The sequence below is a fragment of the Ovis aries genome, chromosome 11 (genome assembly GCF_016772045.2).
Source record: "Ovis aries strain OAR_USU_Benz2616 breed Rambouillet chromosome 11, ARS-UI_Ramb_v3.0, whole genome shotgun sequence".
In the NCBI taxonomy this organism is placed as follows: Eukaryota; Metazoa; Chordata; class Mammalia; order Artiodactyla; family Bovidae; genus Ovis; species Ovis aries.
Window position 1 is genome coordinate 41753474 of NC_056064.1, and position 21973 is coordinate 41775446.

Consider the following 21973-nt stretch of genomic DNA (forward strand, 5'->3'; position numbering starts at 1 on the left):
CACCTGGCTGTACTAGCTGTGCATAGAGGGTCTCCTGGGCGAATTCAGTGGTTTTCAAACTGGTTTCCATGGTCTTGGAGATTCCAGCATCTTGGAACCAAGAGGCACAGGCTCTGCTCTGTCCCAGACCCCCAGATCAGATCAGCTGTTTTTTCTTTTCTTTTTATTTTTGATCTGTTTCACATATTAGACTTTGACTTGTTTGAAGAATAGCTTCCCATGTTAAAAAATTCTGGAAAAAAAGATTCCCTGGACCAGCTGGTTCCTAAAGTGCTAACACTGCGTAGGTCCGCAGTTCGCCTGGAATAGCTTTCGCTGTCCTCCCTTCTGGCAGGGCTCCCTCGAGCCACTGGAGAACACGAAACCAAGAAGCCAAGGGAGAGGAGGAGGGAGGGGTGTGAGCCAGCAGCTCCCGGCCACTGGCAGCCTGGAATGTTCTCTGGAGGACTCTGCACGCACAGGAGGAGCAGAGCTCAGAGCAGAGCGGCCTTCCGGGAAGGCCCCTCCTCATTGCAGCCAGCAGGCCCCGCCTGTGCTCAGGAGCCCTGCATCTCTGTCCAGTCACCCTGCTGCAGGATGTGCTGCAGCAGCCCATTGACCACGTCCAGCGTCTCGTCCCTCTCCAGCACGATGTCATATGAGTCCATGTAGCGCTCCCGCCGCTCCTCCACCTGCCCGGGGAGCAGAGAGCAAGAGTCCCCCAGTGCCCTGCCCTCTGCCCAAACCGCTGTTGCGCACCAGGGGCAGAGGAGGAGGGCCTTCAAGCCGTGACTCCCCAAAAGGAGTTCAGGGTTACCAGGCCCTGTCCTTTGGATACACACATGGCCGTGGGTGCAGGCTGTCACAGTTAACCCCTGGGTCAGTGTCAAAAGGAAGGTCACAAGGATTAAGAGACAAAAAAACAGATATTACCTCTAACCTATGAGAACTGAATTTTCAAAAGCCTTCCGTACCTGCTGGCCGAGTCTGATGCCATACTGTGCCCCTCTACAACCCTGGTTTCATCCATTAACCTCTTGTCTGTTTCTACGTCTTCCTTCTCTAAATTATAAACCCATATCTTGAATACCAGCATTCCCCACCTCAATCATGCCCTTATAGGTAAGATTTAGGAGGCCAGGTGATCAGCCCAACCACTTTCTAAACTATGTCACCTTGGGCAAGCTGCTTAATCCCCCTGCCTCAGTTTCCACCCTTGTAAAAAGGTAAAACAGTCACTACACCTCAAAGTATAACTACACAGATTAGCTGGTCTTATGTTCCTGGCACAAAGTGAGCATTCAGTAAGCGTGAGCTCTGATGATGTGCTTTGACCTCCAGATCATGCCCTGTGCTGTGCACACAGCTCTGACCACTGGGTACCTCGTTTCCTAAGAGACTATGGCTTGCGTCTGACCTCTGTGCCTCTAATACTTCACACAGCGTGTATCCCATAACAGGAATGAAGGAGCCAGCCATGAAGAGCCAAGGTCCCATACCTACCTTGTCATTTAGGAAGCCAATCTTGAGAATGTTCTCCACGCCAGGAACCCCATCAGCCATAGTGAGGTCCCCCATGGAGTCTCCCAGCAGGAGGATGTTGGTTTTGCCCTGAAGCTGCTGGAAGTAATCAGAGTTCTCGCACACAGAGCTGTTCTTGTTGTAGGTGTGGATGAGCTGGCCCTTGAATCCCTTTAGGAAGCCCTAAGTAGTCAAGATGAGAGACAGACAGAAGGGCTACAGGGACCCATCGAGGGCCAGTTTTCCAGTCTGCCATGAAGAAGCCGAATCCTGAAAGCCACAGATAATGCCCACACTTCACTGCAGTCCAAACTAGGGGTCAGCAAGCTAGGGCTCGTGGGCCAGATTTGGACTATTTTTGTAAATTAAGTTCTGTGTGTGTTAGTCATTCAGTCACATCTGATTCTGTATGACCCCATGGACTATAGCCCGCCAGGCTCCTCTGTCCATGAATTCTCTAGGCAAGACTGCTGGAGTAGGTTGCCATTTCCTTCTCCAAGTTCTACTGGAACTTAATTTATAGGCCCATTTGTTTACGTCTTCTCAATGGCTGCTGTTTTGTGTGATAGAATAGCTGCAAATGATCCTAGTAAAAAATTTACGATCTGCTCTTTTATAGGAAAAGGTTTTTTTGTTTGGTTGGGTTCTTTTTGGCCATGCCACATAGCTTAGGAGATCTTAGTTCCCCAACTAGTGACTGAATCCAGGCCTTAGAAGTGGAAGCACTGGGTCTTAACCACAGGACAACTAGGGAATTCCAAAAAAACATTTCCAGCCCCTGGTTTAAACTAACAGAGGCCATCAAATATTGTAGATCACCTGCTCTGGGGGAAGCAAGAAGCTGGGATACAAGCATTACCTGGGCTACATATGTGTTAACTTCAGCTGTGGGCAACACCCTAACCACAAGTCAAAGGGACGAACATTCCAGCCTTGGTCTTAAGGGGAAGGAGTCAGAACATGAGTGAGTCAGTGTAGCCCACCTCTGGCTCAAGCAAAACAAGTCCAAGTCCAAGGCCCTGAGTACCTAGGTTGGCACATGACCCATGACAGTGACACAAGGGCCTGGCTGAGCCCTAAACTAGGTCCTCCGCAGAGAGACCACTGTCAGCCAGACACCCAAGAATGGTTCTTTCAAAAGCAACTGTCTCTAGCTGCGCGAATAAATAAATAGCTGCCAAGGGCAACGAAGCCAGCATGCCTTCCCCTCCCTCCTGCTGCCCCCCATCCCAGTTAACATTCGGGGTGAAGCACACTGGCTGGCAGTCCCCATCCTTCTTCCAGCCCCAGCCCTAATGAGATGCAGCTCACATCTTCATCAAACTCCATGTAGTTAGACACGATGTGGATGTTGGGGTGGAACACTTTCCTCTGCCGGATCATCTCTTCCAGGACATCTCCAATGCCCGCAGAAAAGATGAAAAGGGGAATGTTGTTCTGCGAGAGGGTGTTGAAGAATGTCTTGTATCCATCCCTGAAACCAGATGAATGGCTCTGAAAGTGCACTGCCTCTGCTACTGCCCTTTCTTTTCTATTTGGGTTACATCTTTAAAATTTTTCTTTAAACTTTTTTTTTCCCCTTGGGCTGCACTGCTCTGTATGCGAGATCTTAGTTCCCTGACCAGGGACTGAACCTATGCTCCTGCATGGAGAGCTTGGAGTCTTATCCATTGGACTACCAGTTAAGTCCCTCTGAAACATTTTAAATTGAGGTATAAAATACATAGAATAAATCATTAAAGTGCACTAATCGTTAAGTGTTCAGCTCAACTAATATTTACAACATGTGTACATGCGTGTGATACCTACCCAGTTGATGTCACTGCCCCCATTTTGACTTCACATCACCAGTGATTTGCTTTTTGTGTCCCTGAACTTCACATAAATCATATAAATACATTTGTTTGTTTGTTTGTTCCTAGATGATTTTGCCTGAGCAAAATACAACCAGGTGGCTCTCCTAGGGTGGCTTCAGTGGAGAGCACTCCCAACCTACCCGTGCACAATCCTTGACGGAAGGCACCCGTGCTGACTCTTTCCTATATGTGCCCCCATCCCTCTTCTGGTAAAGAACAGTCCAGCAGAGAGAGCTGAGCTCTGAAGGCCACTGATGATCAAGGGTCCCAGGCTGGCCAACTCCCATGTCTGGATAAAGAACACCAGTTACCATGGGGATCCCATAAGTCTTTTTAACCACTGGGAAAAATTACCAAGACGCTGTTTGTTCTAGAAGATGGGGCATCTTCACCGCATCCATGACCAGCAGTGTGTCCTTGGACATACCCAAGGGTAGAAAATTCTCTGGCTGAGTCCAGAGAGAAAAAGCAAGACCTTCTCCTCATGCAGCTACTCCTCATGCTAGGTCCCCTCTGACTCTTAGAGCAACTAACTCCTCTTCAACTCCCTTCCAGCCTCTCTTTGTGAGCAAACCCATTCCAGTCTGACAGAAGCATTTTCCAGAGCAGGCAGCTCACCTGAGCATTGCGTTGGACTCTCTTACCACCTGGGCTATCTGAAACTTCTGAATCTTCTGTTGACACAGGAGGTCATGTGCTTTGGTCCACCTGGAAAGAGACACCCCACAAAACCCTAAACTCAAACCACTAAGTAAAATACCCTTTCCCATCGCAGGCATGAATCCCCTTTGGAAGTACTGGCAGTGGAGGTCTCATCGTTTTCCTCGGAGCCACTTCCTGCAGGACCCTGGCTGTCCCTAAAGGAGGGGGGTGAGACAGCAACACCGCAGACCACAGCTGGGTGAGTTGCTGCTGATGCCAAAGTTCTTCTGAACCCTTTCTCTGGGGCTCCATCCAGTGATACTGGTTTTTCTGAGGCGGGTTATTGCCCCAAAGCACTGATTCCCCCAAACTAAGGGGCTTCTAGTTTACTCCAAGGACTCTCAGTGAGCCCCCTACTTCACCCAGCAGCAGCCATGAGTGACCTGTCTGTGTCTGGACAATCTGTTCTAATAGCTGGGAGTGTAGCATTCAGCTGAGCATTCAATAAAGTAAGGGAGCCTGCATCTGATTTCAAAGCCAGACCAAGCCATCATTCACCACTACTGGCGCTTACCATTCTACCATGTGGGGTAACTTCTCTTTGATGGTCCGGTGTGGGTCAATCTCAATTGGGTAATAATGGTGAAGAAGCGCTTTGAGCTGTGACATCCAAAATGAAGAGAAAAGTCATCAGTCTACATCAAGTGTTCCCCAGCAGGGTCCTATAGTCCCACATGAGAAAAAAAGTCACCAGTCACCTAGAAGATGCGATTCCTATAAGGGAGTCACAGGAGCTTCAGAGCTGGCCATCCTTCTGCATTCCAGCCCCCCCACCCCCACCCCTGCCCCAAAGAGTGAGGTCTAGGCATCAACAACACAAAGGAGTGTTGTACCGAGGTAACATCTAGAATTTTGTTGCCCTTGTTGTCGTTATAAATTAGCTCAGGCATCAGCACTTAATCAGTAAGAACTGAGTTAATGCTGTATTTCCTAAAACATGATATGCTTTCTCAGGTAGGAGGCAAGATAACTTAGGGGCAGGGAAGCACACGGATAAAAACACATTTCATTTTAGTGGTCTGGGCCTCATTTTAATGCTATGTCAGAAAAAGAAAGAAAACAAACACATCAAACTACTGCTTTCACAAAGATTCTTTTGCAAGTTTAGTAGTAGTCTTAGTGTTAGTTGCTCAGTTGTGTCCAACTATTGGTAACTCCACGGACTATAGCCTGCCAGGCTCCCCTGTCCACGGAATTCTCCAGGCAAGAATGCTGGAGTGGGTAGCCATTCCCTTCTCCAGGGTCATCTTCCTGACCCAGGGATCAAACTCGGGTCTCCTGCATTACAGGCAGATTCTTAACTGTCTGAGCGACTAGGGAAGCCCAACTGCCCTGCTTTTAAAGATTTAAGTGCTACGAGTTGCACTTAAATCTTTAAAAGCAGGGCAATTTAGATAGATCTGGTAAAAAACATACCAGACTAGAACAGAATACTGTAGTATGTTCAGGGATAACCGCTGCACTGCCAACATCAGGCGGACAACCTCACCGGGAGCATCTCCATAGGCCTCCTGTGGCTAAGGCCCTCCCCCCTTCCACGTGCCTGGACCCCTCCAGACTCCAGGAAGGCTGCTTCAGGGATCATGTGTCACATGGTTCAGTCAGTAACAGTACCCAATAAAAATGGGAATGGCGAAGAATTATAATTTTAACATGTGCGTGGTCTCAGAATATTATGAGATCAAATGGAGTCCCCGACCATCAGTCCAAAAGAGGGTTAAATTCAAAGACAGGAAGCCCCTAAAATGTATTAAAGATTCTTAATTATTTGAATGTGAGAACATTCTTCTGAAAGTAAAACAGAACAACAGAATATAAATTTTTAAAAATAAAAAATATTTCTTTACAGAAATTTTGCTTTATGAATTTCTTTACGCTTTACATAAATTTTGCTTTATGATGTTTTTTATGAAAAACATCAACACCAGAAATCCTAGTTTTCTCTAGCTTCTTTATCCTAGAGAGGGCACCCAAACCTTTTGTTTTATTTGTGAATGAAGCTCTCTGGAAGTTGCTATGATCGGGGATGTGAGGGACCAAAAAGAGTGACTTCCCAAAGGTGATCAGTGGTAGAGCCAGACTCTATCTTAAGCTACAAATGCCATCTCCAGAGACACAGGTGTAGAAATAGAAAGGCCATCTATAATTCACTGCCCATCCTAATAATCAGTAATCATGCAGAGTACTGGAAGAGCTGACCAACCATGGCCGGCCAACAAACTGCTCTGTACACAATTGGGTGAACTTCATAATCAAGTGGAACTAAATGATAGTTACTTAGAAGAAAGAGCTCAGCAGAGAAACGAGCAGTTAATACAGCTCTGCTCCGGCAAAGAGGACACTGATGGGAAGAATGTGGAACAAAGTAAAATGAACTCCAAGGCTACAGGGATCACCTTATTCTTTCTTGGTAACTGCTAATGCACCAAGAAAATTTATACTATCGAGGAAACAGCATAATACAGTTAAGAAGAGTTTGGGAACAGAATCAGATCTATGGGAAAACCAAGCTCTGCATCTTGCTATGTGACCTTGGGTTAAGTTGTTCAAACCTCTCCAAGTCTCTGTTTCCCCATCTGTTAAATGGAGGCAATAAAACATCTCCTGTAAGTTCTATAGCTAGCAGTAAGCATATTCCAACCATCCATTATCACATGTCTTGGCCAATAAGGAAAAGCTGTCTTAGTGTATAAGACTAAGTCCATCTGGGAATTCCCTGGTGGCCCAGTGGTTAGGACTCCTCCCTTTCATTGCCAAGGGCCCTGTTCAATCCCTGGTCAGGGACCCTTATGATTCCACAAGCCACACACACACACACACACACACACACACACACACAAAGACTAGGTCGACCTGAGCAGAACAACAATTTTTTAAAAAAATTAACCTTCTACGGTTTCAACCCTGGAATCTTTGGTCCTAACCAAGAACCACTGGACGTCATATATGCCAGCTATTTCTGAGCAAAGAAGGGAGTAACCCACCTCTTTCCGGCACTCCTCACTGATGATCTTGCTGTTATCCAGAATGTCTGCAAAAACACAGAACTCCTTTTACTTGTCCCTTAGAAGCCGTCATCCTGTCAAGTCCAATAAAGCAAGCTTGTGTGTGACTTACTGTAAGAAGAAGGGCATCGCTTTCCATTATATGCAAACCTGCTCAAGGTCATGTCAAAATCAGAAATGACCTGAAATGCAAAAGAGAGATGATCCCTAGACAGGCACCTTCCGGTGTAGCCCTGCATCAATATGAAAAGGAAAAGCCAACCAGCTCTATGCCCAGCCTGTAGGCACAGCGGGCAGAGCCCTGGGGGAGTTAGAAAGGACTGGAGAGGGAAGGAAGAACTAATTCTAGTTAGTACCTGTGCCAACCCTGAGAAGACCCAGTTTCATGGAGGGTGGGGATGGGGACTGCAGAATCAAGACCTCTTCTACCCTTTCAATAGCACCCATCTCAATGCTCTGGCTTCTCTTAAGATGCCTCCTCCTTCTGGCTCATCTCCACATCTGCACCTTCTTGGGGAGCCCATCAACCTCAGCTAGTGAGGACAAGACCCGGAGGCCCGGTGTGGGGTGATTTCTGTCTAAAGAAATTTGAGAATATTGAAATCTAGGTTTTCGGGCAGGTGGGCTCTCCTTCAAGGCGAAACAGGCTTGCCCTCAAGTCCTTGGCTATTTCTAAAGGTTGAAGGCTTGCCTGCACGTGTCTGCAGCAACGTGGTAAGGCGCCCAGGGCAGGCCACCTCACCAGCCACCCGCATCCCACCCAGTCGACCGACCTTGCCCCCCCGCGATACCTGTAAGCGGTCTCCCCCGCCCTTGCGGAGGGCGCCCACGATCTCCTGCACCCGTCCAGGCTGCCGCATCAGGACCGTGGCCTTCATCAGGGTGCTCACCTGTCCCGAGACCCGAGAGAACCGCTGATTCCAGCACCGCGCAGACCCCAAGGGGAGCCCCCCGAAGCCGGGCCGGGGGTGCAGGGGGCGAGTGGGGGCTCTGGCAAGGCCTGGGCGTCTACGGACCGCACTGCCGCGGCGGGGCCCAGACGGCTTGCTGGGGGTCTCGGAGCGCCCGGGGGTTCGGGGCCAGCCCCACGCCGGTCTCCTTCTCCCACCTCACCTCCTCCGCCATTGCGCTCGCGGGCCGGTCGGCGGCGTGGACACAACGACCGCCCCGCGGCTTCACTGCGCAGGCGCCGCTTCCAACAGGGGCGGATCCGGGGGCGGAGGGCGGATCCGGGGGCGGAGTGGGTTTGGGGTGCAGGCTGCGAGCCCGGGGTTGGAGGGCTCGGTGCAGGGTCGGGAGAGGCAGGTGGCCTCTGGAGGGCCGCGCGGCGCTGTGCGTGCAGACCCTGCTTGAGAGCCCCGTGTTGAGGACGGGGAGGGTCCCAAGAAGTGGAGGGTACGTGGGTGCCATTCCTTGTAGAGCAAAAATCCTGACCAGAGTGGTCATTTCCAGGCTTACAGTTTGCATGATCAAAAGGTCGCAGGAAGGGAAGGGATGTGAAAGAGACATAAGTGAGTTCTGTTGAACAGCCAGAAGGTGCTTCCTTCTCTGGACTCGCTCCTCATCACAGAAGATGGGTGACTCATGTCCAGAGGGTAGGAAAGCCCTGGACAGGTGGACCAGAATGAAAGCTCATCAGCTTTACTTCTTCCTTCTGCCTTCTCTGACTTAGCTTCCCAGAACTCTGTCTGGGAGTCAAGTGCTGGGCCGTGGAAGAAGGTAGATGGATACTACAGAGATGCCCAGCTGAGTACTTGAAGTAGGCCATGGGAGTTAGAGTGAAACAGAACTCTGATATGGTGGTGGTGGTGGTCACGGGGCCCTGTTCTTCTGGTTGCGGAAGGTGTGGGGTGGTCTTCAACCTGAGTGGTGCCTTGGGGGAGGGGAGAAGGAAGAAGGACAAGGACAGGAGAGAGTTCCAGAACCTGAGAACACAATCCTGAGAGTGACCTCACTGCGGCCCCAGGATTCTGGAACTTGGGCTGCCTGATGGGCCCTATATGAAAGATGTAGTAGGGAAAAGGAGCGACAGCTGGCTAAAGGGGCCCCCCCACAATCCTCCCCGACACCCTAGGAGAGCAGCCTCTCTCCGCTGATCCCAGGGTGCCATGGAGATGGAGAGCGCGGCGGCCTCCACACGGTTCCACCAGCCTCACATGGAGAGGAAGATGAGTGCGATGACCTGTGAGATCTTCAACGAGCTTAGGCTAGAGGGCAAGCTCTGCGACGTGGTCATCAAGGTCAATGGCTTTGAGTTCAATGCCCACAAGAACATCCTCTGTAGCTGCAGTTCCTACTTTAGGTATAACAGGGTTGCTGAACTAAGCCAAAGGGGGAACTGGGCTCATTCTGAGACGTTTTGGTTCATTTCATGTTTCCCACCCCACGATCTTAAGTTTAGGGACCCTGTCAAAGCCCTGGGCTTCTGTAGACTGGCTTCTTTGTTTTCTGAAGAGGCCCAACCAGGGCCAGAGCCTCTCTGGTTTTCAACTGAATTTCAACCAGCTGTTGGTGGGTCAGGTGCTTTTTTTCTTTGATTTGCACCCACACCAACCTTTGGGACAGTTGGACCCCTGTACTGGATTTCCTACTTAAATCTAGGTGACAGTGCCATCTCAGCTACCCCTTAAGGCCCTGAGACTGTTTCAGGCAGGGTGATAAATTAACAAGGATAGAGAAGGGTGTGAAGGGAAAGAACCCGGGAAATATTTATCAGAAGAAAAAGGAAGTTTGAGCCAAAAGTGTTGTAATCAGGAAGGTAAAGAGCTATCTTGCTTATGAGCTGAAAATATTTGAATGCTCAGTTCCAATGAAGATATGGTAAGTGTGTCCCACCTAAACATTCTCATTTGTGTAAACCCAGAGCAAGGTATACAAAAAGGTCGAAGAGAGCATATTTTAAGTGGACTTTTGCAGGCCACACAGTCTTTGTCACAACTACTCCACTCTGCTTTCAGTGCGATAGCAGCCATGTTTTGATGTTGTTCAGTTGCCCAGTTGTGTCTGACTCTTCATGACCCCATGGACTGCAGCACGCCAGGCCTCCCTGTCCCTCACCATTTCCCAGAGTATGCCCAAGTTCATGTGCGTAGTATCAGTGACGTCATACAGCCATCTCATCCTCTGATACCCTCTTCTCCTTCTGCCCCCAATCATTCCCAGCATCAGGGTCTTTTCCAATGAGTCGGCTGTTTGCATCAGGTGACCAACATAGTAGAGCTTCAGCTTCAGCATCAGTCCTTCCAATGAATATTCAGGGTTGATTTCCTTTAAGATTGACTTGCTGTCCAAGGGGCTCTCAAGAGTCTTCTCCAGCACCACAGTTCGAAGACAACAATTCTTCGGTGCTCTGCCTTCTTTATGGTCCAGCTCTCACAACCACACACGATTACTGGGAAGACCATAGCCATGACTATACAGACCTTCGTTGGCAAAGCAATGTCTTTGCTTTTCAACACACTGTCTAAGTTTGTCACAGCTTTCCTGCCAAGAAGCAATTGTCTTCTAATTTCATGGCTGCAGTCACCGTCCACAGTGATTTTAGAGCCCAAGAAGAGGCAATCTGTCACTGCTTCCACCGTTTCCCCTTCTGTTTGCCACGAAGTGATGGGGCAGGACGCCATAATCTTAGTTTTTTTTTTTAATATTTAGTTTTAAGCCGGCTTTTTTAACTCTCCTCCTTTACCCTCATCAAGAGGTTCTTTAGTTCCTCTTCACTTTCTGCCATTAGAGTGTTATCATCCACATATCTGAGGTTGTTGATGTTTCTCCTGCCAATTGATTCCAGCTTGTAACTCATCCAGCCTGACATTTCTCAAAAAGTGCTCAGCATGTAAGTTAAATTAACAGGGTGACAGCAAACAGCTTTATCATAATCCTTGTTCAATCCTGAACCAGTCAGTTGTTCCACACAGGGTTCTGACTGTTGCTTCTTGACCCACATACAGGTTTCTCAGGGGACAGGTAAGATGGTCTCCTATCCCCATCTCTTTGAGAGTTTTCCACAGTTTGTTATGATCCACACAGTCAAAGGCTTTAGTGTGGTCGATGAAACAGAGGTAGATGTTTTCCTGGAATTCCCTTGCTTTCTCTGTGATCCAGTGAATGTTGGCAATTTGATTTCTGGTTCCTCTGCCTTTTCTAAACCCTGCTTGAACATCTGAAAGTTCTCGGTTCACGTAATGCTGAAGTCTAGCATGCAGGATTTTGAGCATAACCTTACTAGCACGAGAGATCAGTGCAATTGTCTGGTGGTTTGAAAATTCTTTAGTACTGCCCTTCTTGGGAATTCGGATGAGGATTGACCTTTTCCAGTGCTGTGGCCATTAGTGGGTTTTCCAGATTTGCTGACGCATTGAGTGCAGCACTTTGATAGCATCATCTTTTAGGATTTTTAAATAGCTCTACTGGAATTCCATCACATTGACTTTATTTATTTATTTTTAATAATTTATATTTTTATTTTTGACTTTGCTGGGTTTTCATTGCCGCGCGTGGGCTTTCTCTAGTTGTGGAGAGTGGGGGCTACTCTCTAGTTGCAGTTCACAAGCTTCTCATTGCAAAGCTCAGGCTCCGTAGCTATGGCACACAGGCTTAATTACTCTGCGATATGTGGAATCTTCCCGGACCAGTGATTGAACCTGTGTCTCCTACATTGGCAAACAGATTCTTAACCTCTGGACCACCAGGGAAGTCCCACTAGCTTTACTGACAGCAGTGCTTTCTAAGGCCCACTTGACTTCACACTCCAGAAGGTCTGACTCTGGATACCTTTCTGTGGTAAAGCGATTTGCATAACTCAGTGAAGCTATGAGCCATGCCATGTAGGGCCACCCGAGACAGACGGGTCACAGTGGAGAGTTCTGACGGCAACCCACCCCAGTACACTTGCCATGAGAACCCCATGAAATGTATAAAAAGACAAAAAGATCTGATACTGAAAGATGAGTCCCCAGGTCGGAAGGTGTCCAGTATGCGACTGGGAAGAGTGAAGGACAACTGCTAATAGCCCCAGAAAGAATGAAGCAGCTTGGCCAAAGCGGAAATGATGCTCAGTTATGGATGTGTTTGGTGATGAAAGTAAAATCCAGTGCTGCAAAGAACAGTATTGCATAGGAACCTGGAATGTTAGGTCCGTATATCAAGGTAAATTGGACATGGTCAAGCAGGAGATGATAAGAATAAACATCGATATTGTAGGAATCAGTGGACTAAAATATACAGAAATGGGCGAATTTAATTTCAGTTCAGTTCAGTCGCTCAGTCGTGTCCAACTCTTTGTGACCCCACGGACTCTAGCATGCCAGGTTTCCCTGTCTATCACCAACTCCCAGAGCTTGCTCAAACTCATGTCCATCAAGTTGGTGATGCCATCCAACCATCTCATCCTCTGTTGTCCCCTTCTCCTTCTGCTTTCAGTCTTTCCCAGTATCAGGGTCTTTTCTAATAAATCAGTTCTTTGCATCAGGTGGCCAAAATATTGGAGTTTCAGCTTCAGCATCAGTCCTTCCAGTGAATATTCAGGACTTCCTTTAGGATTGACTGGTTTGATTTCCTTGCTGACCAAGGCACTCTCAAGAATCTTCTCCAACATCACAGTTCAAAAGCATCAATTCTTTGGAGCTCAGCTTTCTTTATAGTCCAACTCTCACATCCATACATGACTACTGGAAAAACCATAGCTTTGAATAGATGGACCATTGTCGGCAAAGTAATGTCTCTGCTTTTTAATATGCTTTCAGAATCACACGAGTGAAGCAACTTAGCAGCAGCAGCAGTTAGGTGGTCATAGCTTTTCTTCCAAGGAGCAAACATCTTTTAATTTCATGGCTGCAGTCATCATTTACAGTGATTTTGGAGCCAAGAAAATAAAGTCTGTCACTGTTTCCATTGTTTCCCCATCTATTTGTCATGAAGTGATGGGACCAGATGCCATGATCTTAGTTTTTTGAATGTTGAGGGTTTTTTTTTTTTGAATGTTGAGTTTTAAGCCAGGTTTTTCACTCTCCTCTTTCACCTTCATCAAGAGGCTCTTTAGTTCTTCTTTGCTTTCTGCTATAAGGGTGGGGTCATCTACGTATCTGTCAATCTACATTATTGATATTTCTCCTGGCAATCTTGATTCCAGCCCGGCATTTCATATAATGTACTCTGCATATAAGCTAAATAGGCAGGGTATTCTTAACATACTCCTTTCCCAATATGGAACCAGTCCATTGTTCCATGTCCAGTTCTAACTGTTGCTTTTTGACCTGCATACAGATTTCTCAGGAGGCAGGTAAGGTGGTCTGGTATTCCCATCTCTTGAAGAATTTTCCACAGTTTGTTGTGATCCACGCAGTCAAAGGCTTTGGCATAGTCAATAAAGCAGAAGTAGATGCTTTTCTGGAACTCTCTTGCTTTTTCAATGATCCAATATATTGGCAATTTGATCTCTGGTTCTTTTGCCTTTTCTAAATACAGCTTGAACATCTGGAAGTTCTCAGTTCACATACTGTTGAAGCCTGGCTTGGAGAATTTTGAGCATTACTTTTTTTTTTTTTTTTTAATTTACGGCTGCGCTGGGTCTTTGTTGCTTTGTGAGGGCTTTCTCTAGCTCCAGCGAGAGGGGATGGGTGGTGGACAGGCTTCAGCAGTTGCAGCATGCAGGCACAGTTGTTGTGGCAAAGGGGCTTACCTGCTCCGTGGCATGTGGGATCTTCCCAGACTAGGGGATTGAACCCATGTCTCCTGCACTGGCAGGTGGATTCTTAACCACTGTGCCACCAGGGAAGTCCCTGAGCATTACTTTACTAGCATGTGAGATGAGTGCAATTGTGCGGTAGTTTGAACATTCTTTGGCATTGCCTTTCTTGGGGATTGGAATGAAAATTGACCTTTTCCAGTCCTGTGGCCACTGCTGAGTTTTCCAAATTTGCTGGCATATTGAGTGCAGCACTTTCACAGCATCATCTTTTAGGATTTGAAATAGCTCAACTGGAATTCCATCATCTCCACTAGCTTTGTTCATAGTGATGCTTCCTAAGGCCGACTTGACTTCACATTCCAGGATGTCTGGCTCTAGGTGAGTGATCACACCATCATGGTTATCTGGGTCATTAAGATCTTTTTTGTATAGTTCTTCTGTGTATACTTGCCACCTTTTCTTAATAACTTCTGCTATTAGGTCCATACCATTTCTGTCCTTTATTGTGCCCACCTTTGCCTGAAATGTTCCCTTGGTATCTCTAATTTTCTTGAAGAGATCTCTAGTCTTTCCCATTCTATTGTTTTCCTCTATTTCTTCGCATTGATCACTGAGGAAGGTTTTCTTATCTCTCCTTGTTATTCTTTGGAACTCTGCATTCAAATGGGTATATATTTCCTTTTCTCCTTTGCCTTTCACTTCCCTTCTTGTTTAATCTATTTGTAAGGCCTCCTCAGGCAACCATTTTGCATTTTTGCATTTCTTTTTCTTGAAGATGGTCTTGATCACTGCCTCCTGTACAATGTCACCAACCTCCGTCCATAGTTCTTCAGGTACTCTATAAGATCTAATCCCTTGAATCTACTTGTCACTTCCACTGTATAATCATAAGGGATTTGATTTAGGTCACACCTGAATGGCTTAGTGGTTTTCCTTACTTTCTTCAATTTAAGTCTGAATGTTGCAATAAGGTGTTCATGCTCTGAGCCACAGTCAGCTCCCCAGTCTTGTTTTTGCTGATTGTATAGAGCTTCTCCATCTTTGGCTGCAAAGAATATAATCAATTCTGATTTCGGTATTGACCAACTAGTGATGTTCATGTGCAGAGTCTTCTCTTGTATTGTTGGAAGAGGGTGTTTGCTATGACCAGTGCATTCTCTTGCCAAAACTCTGTTAGCCTTTGCCCTGCTTCATTCTGTTCTCCAAGGCCAAATTTTCCTGTTACTCCACTATCTCTTTACTTGCTACTTTGGCATTCCAGTCCCGTATGATGAAAAGGACATCTTTTTTTGGCATTTGTTCTAGAAGGTCTTTTAGGTATTCATAGAACCATTCAATTTCACCTTCTTCAGTATTAGTTGTTGGGGCATAGACTTGGATTTCTGTGATAATGAATGGTTTGCCTTGAAAACGAACAGAGATCATTCTGTAATTTTTGAGACTGCACCCAAGTACTGCATTTCAGACTCTTGTTGACTATGAGGGCTACTCTATTTCTCCTAAGGGATTCTTGCCCACAATAGTAGATATAATGGTCATCTAAATTAAATTCACCCATTCCAGTCCATTTTAGTTTACTGATTCCTAAAATGTCAATATTCACTCTTGCCATCTCCTGTTCGACCACTTCTAATTCATCTTGATTCATGGACCTAACATTCCAGGTTCCTACGCAACATTGTTCTTTACAGCATCAGACTTTACTTCCATCAGTAGTCATTTAATTTAGTTGGACCATTATATCTAGTACTGCAGGCAAAAATCCAATAGAATAAATGCAGTAGCCCTCATAGTCAACAAAAGAGTGTGAAATGCAGTACTTGGATGTTACATCAAAAATGACAGAATGATCTCGGTTCATTTCCAAGGCAAACCATTTCAACATCACAGTAATTCAAGTCTATGCCCCAACCACCGATGCCAAAGAAGCTGAAGTTGATCACTTCTGTGAAGATGTAGAAGACCTCCTAGAATTAACACCAAAAAAAGATGTTCTATTCATCACTGGGGATTGGAATGCAAAAGTAGGAATTCAAGAAAACCTAACAGGCAAGTAACAGGCAAGTTTGACCTTGGAATACAAAATGAAGCAGGGCAAAGGCTAACAGAATTCTGCCAAGAGAATGCACTGGTCATAGCAAACACCCTTTTTCAACAACACAAGAGACGACTTTACACATGGACATCACCAAATGGTCAATACCGAAATCAAATTGATTACACTCTTTGCAGTCAAAGACAGAGAAGCTGTATACAGTCAGCAAAAACAAGACTTGGAACTGACTGTCGCTCAGACTATCAGCTTCTCATAACAAAATTCAGGTTTAAACTAAAGAAAGGGGGGAAAACCACTAGGCCAGCCAGGTATGACTTGCATCAAATCCCCTATGAATATGCATTGGAGGTGATGAATAGATTCAAGGGATTAGATCTAGTAAACAGTGTGCCTGAAGAAGTATGGACAGAGGTATGTAATATCGTACAGGAGCCAGCAAACAAAACCATCCCAAAGAAAAGCAAGAAGGCAAAGTGGTTACCTGAGGAGGCTTCACAAATAGCTGCAGAAAGAAGAGAAGTGAAAAAGCAAGAGAGGAAGGGAAAAGTACGCCCAACTAAACGCAGAGTTTCAGAATAGCAAGGACAGACAAGAAGGCCTTCTTCAATGAACAATGCAGAGATATAGAGGAAAACAACAGAAGGGGAAAGACTAGAGATCTCTTTCGGAAAATTGGAAATACCAAGGGAACATTTCCCCCAAAGATGGGCACAATAAAGGATAGAGACAGTAGAGACCTCGTAGGAGAAGAGATCACGAAAAAATGGAAAATAGCCATGGACAATTCTAACTGAAAGGACATGGCTGTGTTCCAAAAAATTATTTTATTATCAAAATTTGAATTTATTATAATTTCCGGGTGTCACAATATTTTTCCCAATTTAAAAATGTAAAAAAATTCTTAACTCTTGGGCAGGACAAAAATAGAGGAGTTGGGTTGAATTTGGCCCAGAGGCTATAGGTTTGCAGACTTCTTTGATAGAGAATTTGATCTCTGAGCCCATATTTCCTTAAACTTCCTAGAAAAAGGATGCAAAAATATATTAGGGCAGGGACTTCTGCAACACCTAGAAAAGTACCTAGCTATTTAGAAAGGACCCAATAAATAATTGTGGAATAGTGGTCATTTATTCATTCAATAATTTCTTATTGAGTGCCTATTTTGTGACAGGTACTGGAAAAAAAAAACACATAAATATTCCTGTTCTCATTAAGTTTACCTTCAAATAGGGGGAATAGGCATTTAATAAAATATATACCTGATCATAATTGCTAGGGAAAAAGAAGATGGGCATGGTTATTTTAAATAGGATTACCATTTTGCTAACAAAGTGACATTTGAGGAAAGACTTCCACAGGGTGAGGTCTTGGAAAATATGGAAATCTGGGGCCGGGGGGTGGCAGGGAGGCTTCCAGGCTGAGTAGAAAACAAAGTGCAAAAAAAAAGAAAAAGAAAACAAAGTGCAAAGGACCCAAGATGGAAGCATCTCTGGTGTATTCAAGGAAAACAAGGCCAGCAGGGCTGGAATAAGGTGAGAAGGAAGGCGAGAAGAAATATGATTAGAGAGGTATTCATGGTCCAGATCTCAGGCGTCTTTTGTAGTCCCTGGTAAGGATTTCATATTTTACTCTGTAAATAACAAGGGAAGCCAGTGGAAGTTTCTGAGTGGAAGAGGAGCATAAACTCATAAGGATCACTTTGGGGGTTGGGATAAGACTGTAAACTCCGGAGATGTTAAGGGCAGAAGCAGAGAGCTCTGTTAGGGCAGGGGTCCCCACCTCCAGGTCACGGACTGATACCGGCCTATTAGGAACCAGGCTGCACAGCAGGAGGTGAGAGGTGGGCAGGTGAAGCGTCACCTGTATTTACAGCCAATCCCTGTCACTCTCATGACTGCCTGAGCTCCACCTCCTGTGAGGTATGTGGCGGCATCAGATTCTCAAAGGAGCGTGAACCCTGCTGTGAACTGTGCATGCGAGGGATTTAGGTTGCAGGCTCCTTATGAGAATTATTCTGAAACCATCCCTACCTTCCAGTCCATGGAAAAACTGTTTTCCACAAAACTGGTGCATGGTGCCAAAAAGGCTGAGGACTGACGAGTTAGGGGGTTTATTCGCAATAATCGAGGAAAGAGATGGCGGTGGCTCAGACTAAGAAGGCAGCAACAGGAGCAATGCAAAGTGATCAGATTCTGGATATGAATAATACTTGTTTTAAAAGTGTATTTGCTCAAGTTTAACTTCTTTAATTGGGGTAGAGCTTGATAGACAATGGGCTAAGACAGAAAAGACCTGGGTCATACTACCAGCTGTAGATCTCAATTTCTCCATCCCTAAAATGGGAAAAAGGGCTACTGATCATGAAAACAGGAATGAAAGTGACCAAAGACCTTGGAAAGGTTCTTTTGCCCACTATATAAAGCCTACTCTCCTCCCGCTCACCTCACACCAATGTATTTCCAGTATACTAACTGTGTGCTATTTGGAAAATGTCCAAACGCTCCACAAGAAAAGGTTGGGGGGGAGGCGGGGGAAACATGGCAGACCGGAGAGAAATATTTCAGTGACTGCTAGTTTCTGTCTCTCTTCCAGAGCTTTGTTTACAAGTGGCTGGAACAACACTGAAAAGAAGGTATACAACATCCCTGGCATTTCCCCCGACATGATGAAGCTGATTATCGAATATGCATACACCCGGACGGTCCCCATCACACCGGATAACGTGGAGAAACTCTTGGCTGCTGCAGACCAATTTAACATCATGGGTATTGTCAGGGGTTGCTGTGAGTTCCTCAAGTCGGAGCTGTGTTTGGATAACTGTATCGGCATCTGCAAGTTCACAGACTACTACTACTGCCCTGAGCTGAGGCAGAAGGCCTACATGTTCATCCTGCACAACTTTGAGGAGATGGTGAAAGTCTCGGCAGAGTTTTTAGAGCTCTCAGTCACTGAACTTAAGGATATCATTGAGAAAGATGAGCTCAACGTCAAACAAGAAGACGCTGTATTTGAGGCCATTTTAAAATGGATTTCTCATGACCCCCCAAATAGGAAGCAGCATATTTCAGTTTTGCTTCCCAAGGTCATTTAGTTATTTTTTGTGGGATGCTTTGATTGTTCACTCTTTTTTTTCTGGCTGAGCCATGTGACTTGTGGGATCTTAGTTCCACGAAGTGAAGTGAAAGTCGCTCAGTTGTGTGTGACTCTTTGCAACCCCAAGGACTATACAGTTCATGAAATTCTCCAGGCCAGAATACTGGAGTGGGTAGCCGTTCCCTTCTCCAGGGGATCTTCCCAACCCAGGGATCAAATCCAGGTCTCTCACATTGTAGGCGGATTCTTTACCAGCTGAGCCACAAGGGCAGCCCAAGAATACTGGAGTGGGTGGCCTGTCCCTTCTCCAGCAGATCTTCCCGACCCAGGAATCAAATGGGGGTCTCTTGCATTGCAGGTGGATTCTTTACCAACTGAGTCAGTTCCATGCCCAGGGATCAAAGCCATGCCCCCAGCGTGGAGGTTAACTTGGAGTCCTAACCACTGGACCACCAGGGATTTCCCTTAATTGCTCACTTTTGATTCATTAATCCCAGAGAGACTGTCCCAAGGACTACACTCAAAGACGTTTGACAGTTGCCAGAGTTGTCATTATATTTACTTATATATAATACATATATAAATATATACTTATATATGTGGACTTCTCAGGTGGCGCTAGTGGTAAGAACCTGCCTGCCAATGCAGGAGATATAAAAGACTTGGGTTTGATCCCTGGGTTGGGAAGACCCCTTGCATGAGGGCATGGCAACCCACTCCAATATTCTTGCCTGGACAATCCCATGGACGGAGGAGCCTGGTGGGCTCCGGTCCATGGGGTCACAAAGAGTTGGACATAACTGAAATGACTTAGCACGCAGTCACTTATAGACGTACATATGTAGAAGGCATCTCCTGCCACTCTCTGGAATTTTGAAGCTTTCTTCGCCCCTGGCATGGCTAGTTCCTTCTGCCCCAATTATTTTCTCTTTGACCAAAATTCTGATAGTGGGGGAAGGAGAAGGCAGGTCTTCAAAAGAATTCTAAAAGGTCTTCCTTTCACCTCTTTCCTTCTGTGAGTTTCTCCAACCAGAACAGGAGTTGGACTAGAAACCAGGTCATGAGCATTGCACTCAATTGTAGCCATCTGGTGCTACTTCATGTTACTTTATATAGAGAGACATAGATATCCAATCACTGAACAAGGACCACAGCTTTTTCTAGTCTGAAAGTCCTGTCCAGGGGCCAAGGAATGGACTAGCTCTGTGACCACTTGAGGTGGCTTCTCTTTCACTCATTCTCAGCAGCCAAATGTAAGTTACAAAAATGAAACATGACCCTAGTGCATTCAGTGGAGGCTGTGAAGTTGTGGGCTTAAGGACATGGGTTTTTCAGACACCTCACCTCATCTGAATGACTTTCTGTATTTCCTTCTTAGGTTCGCCTGGCCCTAATGCATGCTGAATATTTCATGAACAATGTTAAAATGAATGACTACGTCAAAGACAGTGAGGAATGCAAGCCAGTCATCATTAACGCCCTGAAGGCCATGTATGACCTAAATATGAATGGACCTTCTAATTCTGATTTCACCAACCCTCTCACCAGGCCCCGCCTGCCCTATGCCATCCTATTTGCAATTGGTGGCTGGAGTGGTGGGAGCCCCACCAATGCCATTGAGGCATATGATGCTCGGGCAGACAGATGGGTGAATGTCACTTGTGAGGAAGAAAGTCCTCGTGCCTACCATGGGGCAGCCTATTTGAAAGGCTATGTTTATATCATTGGGGGGTTCGATAGTGTGGACTATTTCAATAGTGTTAAGCGTTTTGACCCAGTCAAGAAAACCTGGCACCAGGTGGCCCCAATGCACTCCAGGCGTTGCTACGTCAGTGTGACAGTCCTCAGCAATTTTATCTACGCCATGGGAGGCTTTGATGGCTATGTGCGTCTCAACACTGCTGAACGTTATGAGCCAGAGACCAACCAGTGGACACTCATTGCCCCCATGCATGAGCAGAGGAGCGATGCGAGTGCCACAACGCTCTATGGAAAGGTGAGACCCCTGGGGAAGGCAGAAGTAACACTTTGTTTTTTGAGGTGGATGGAAAACAGAAGTGGTGGTATTCACCTTGCAATACTAACCCCTTCATCCAACGACTAAGTGGCCCCTTGTAACTATCTTTTACTTATTAAAAAGCAGTGTGTGCACGTGTGGAAAAAAGTCAAGACTGCAGACTGGCATCTGAAGTGTCCTCGGCCCCCAGCCACCATCATATACACCCTCTTTCTTTCTACTCCCCAGAAGTAACAATTTTACTCATCCTGGAACTCTCTTCACACAGGTCTACATATGTGGTGGGTTTAACGGGAACGAATGCCTGTTTACAGCAGAAGTGTACAACGCTGAGAGTAATCAGTGGACAGTCATAGCACCCATGAGAAGCAGGAGGAGTGGGATAGGTGTAATTGCTTATGGAGAACACGTATATGCGGTGAGTTTCTTTCATACAACAAATTGATAGCCTAGGTTTTCTATTAGCAAATAGGTTTATACTACCAGTGGGAAGTATTTGAAAGCTTCTTATCCATGGAAGATAGTGGAAAGAGGGAGGTATGAAATCACAGGTCCCCCGCAAGGAGGGGATCCTCAGTGAACAGAAGCGACGGTTAACAGCCAGGCTTGTTTCCTCTGCTGTCCACAGGTAGGCGGCTTTGACGGAGCTAATCGACTTAGGAGTGCAGAAGCCTACAGCCCAGTGGCTAACACTTGGCGCACGATCCCAACTATGTTTAACCCTCGTAGCAATTTTGGCATCGAGGTGGTAGACGACCTCTTGTTTGTGGTGGGTGGTTTTAACGGCTTTACCACCACCTTTAATGTCGAGTGCTACGACGAGAAGACTGACGAGTGGTACGACGCTCACGACATGAGCATATACCGCAGTGCTCTGAGCTGCTGTGTGGTGCCAGGGCTGGCCAACGTTGGGGAATACGCAGCTAGACGGGACAACTTCACAGGACTAGCACTGCGAGACGAAGTAAAGTACTCTGCCTCGACAAGCACCCTACCTGTATGAGCCTCTTCATATTAGCTAATAAAAAGTCTAAGCAATAAGAATTAATTCTTTTTTTA

The 21973-nt window shown here is 46.2% G+C and overlaps 2 protein-coding genes across 3 annotated transcripts; one reads left to right on the top strand and one right to left on the bottom strand.

Annotated features, from left to right (window-relative positions):
* Nucleotides 1-146: 146 nt before the first annotated feature.
* Nucleotides 147-8223, bottom strand: NT5C3B (5'-nucleotidase, cytosolic IIIB). Of its 2 annotated transcripts, none has more exons than XM_015098783.4 (9): nt 8177-8223; nt 7855-7953; nt 7176-7245; nt 7043-7089; nt 4573-4658; nt 3975-4064; nt 2812-2974; nt 1483-1683; nt 147-671 (listed from the first exon to the last, which is right to left on the bottom strand). In XM_015098783.4, exons 1-9 carry the CDS (start codon nt 8186-8188, stop codon nt 537-539), a joined length of 903 nt encoding a protein of 300 aa, XP_014954269.2. In that variant the 5' UTR covers nt 8189-8223; the 3' UTR covers nt 147-536. The 2 variants fall into 2 exon arrangements, with proteins under 2 accessions (XP_014954269.2, XP_060251594.1); XM_060395611.1 differs by having other exon boundaries at nt 7855-7948; nt 8172-8223.
* A 948-nt stretch (nt 8224-9171) lies between these two features.
* On the top strand, nt 9172-21917 carry KLHL10 (kelch like family member 10). Its single transcript, XM_004012910.5, has 5 exons — nt 9172-9365; nt 18397-18886; nt 20276-20893; nt 21183-21332; nt 21543-21917. The coding sequence occupies exons 1-5, from the start codon at nt 9172-9174 to the stop codon at nt 21915-21917; spliced, it is 1827 nt and encodes a 608-aa protein (XP_004012959.1).
* The last annotated feature ends 56 nt before the right edge of the window (nt 21918-21973 follow it).

Excerpts from the sequence above, each read along its gene's own strand:
- NT5C3B (XM_015098783.4), bottom strand. Across the intron at positions 4,065-4,572 it reads TTACCCCACATGGTAGAATG|GTGGACCAAAGCACATGACC; the intron begins GTAAGCGCCAGT and ends GTCTCTTTCCAG. Across the intron at positions 2,975-3,974 it reads GAGTCCAACGCAATGCTCAG|GGATGGATACAAGACATTCT; the intron begins GTGAGCTGCCTG and ends ATCTGGTTTCAG.
- KLHL10 (XM_004012910.5), top strand. The coding sequence starts at position 9,172 with ATGGAGATGGAGAGCGCGGCGGCCTCCACACGGTTCCACCAGCCTCAC. Across the intron at positions 9,366-18,396 it reads AGCTGCAGTTCCTACTTTAG|AGCTTTGTTTACAAGTGGCT; the intron begins GTATAACAGGGT and ends TCTCTCTTCCAG. Across the intron at positions 18,887-20,275 it reads TTTCAGTTTTGCTTCCCAAG|GTTCGCCTGGCCCTAATGCA; the intron begins GTCATTTAGTTA and ends TTTCCTTCTTAG.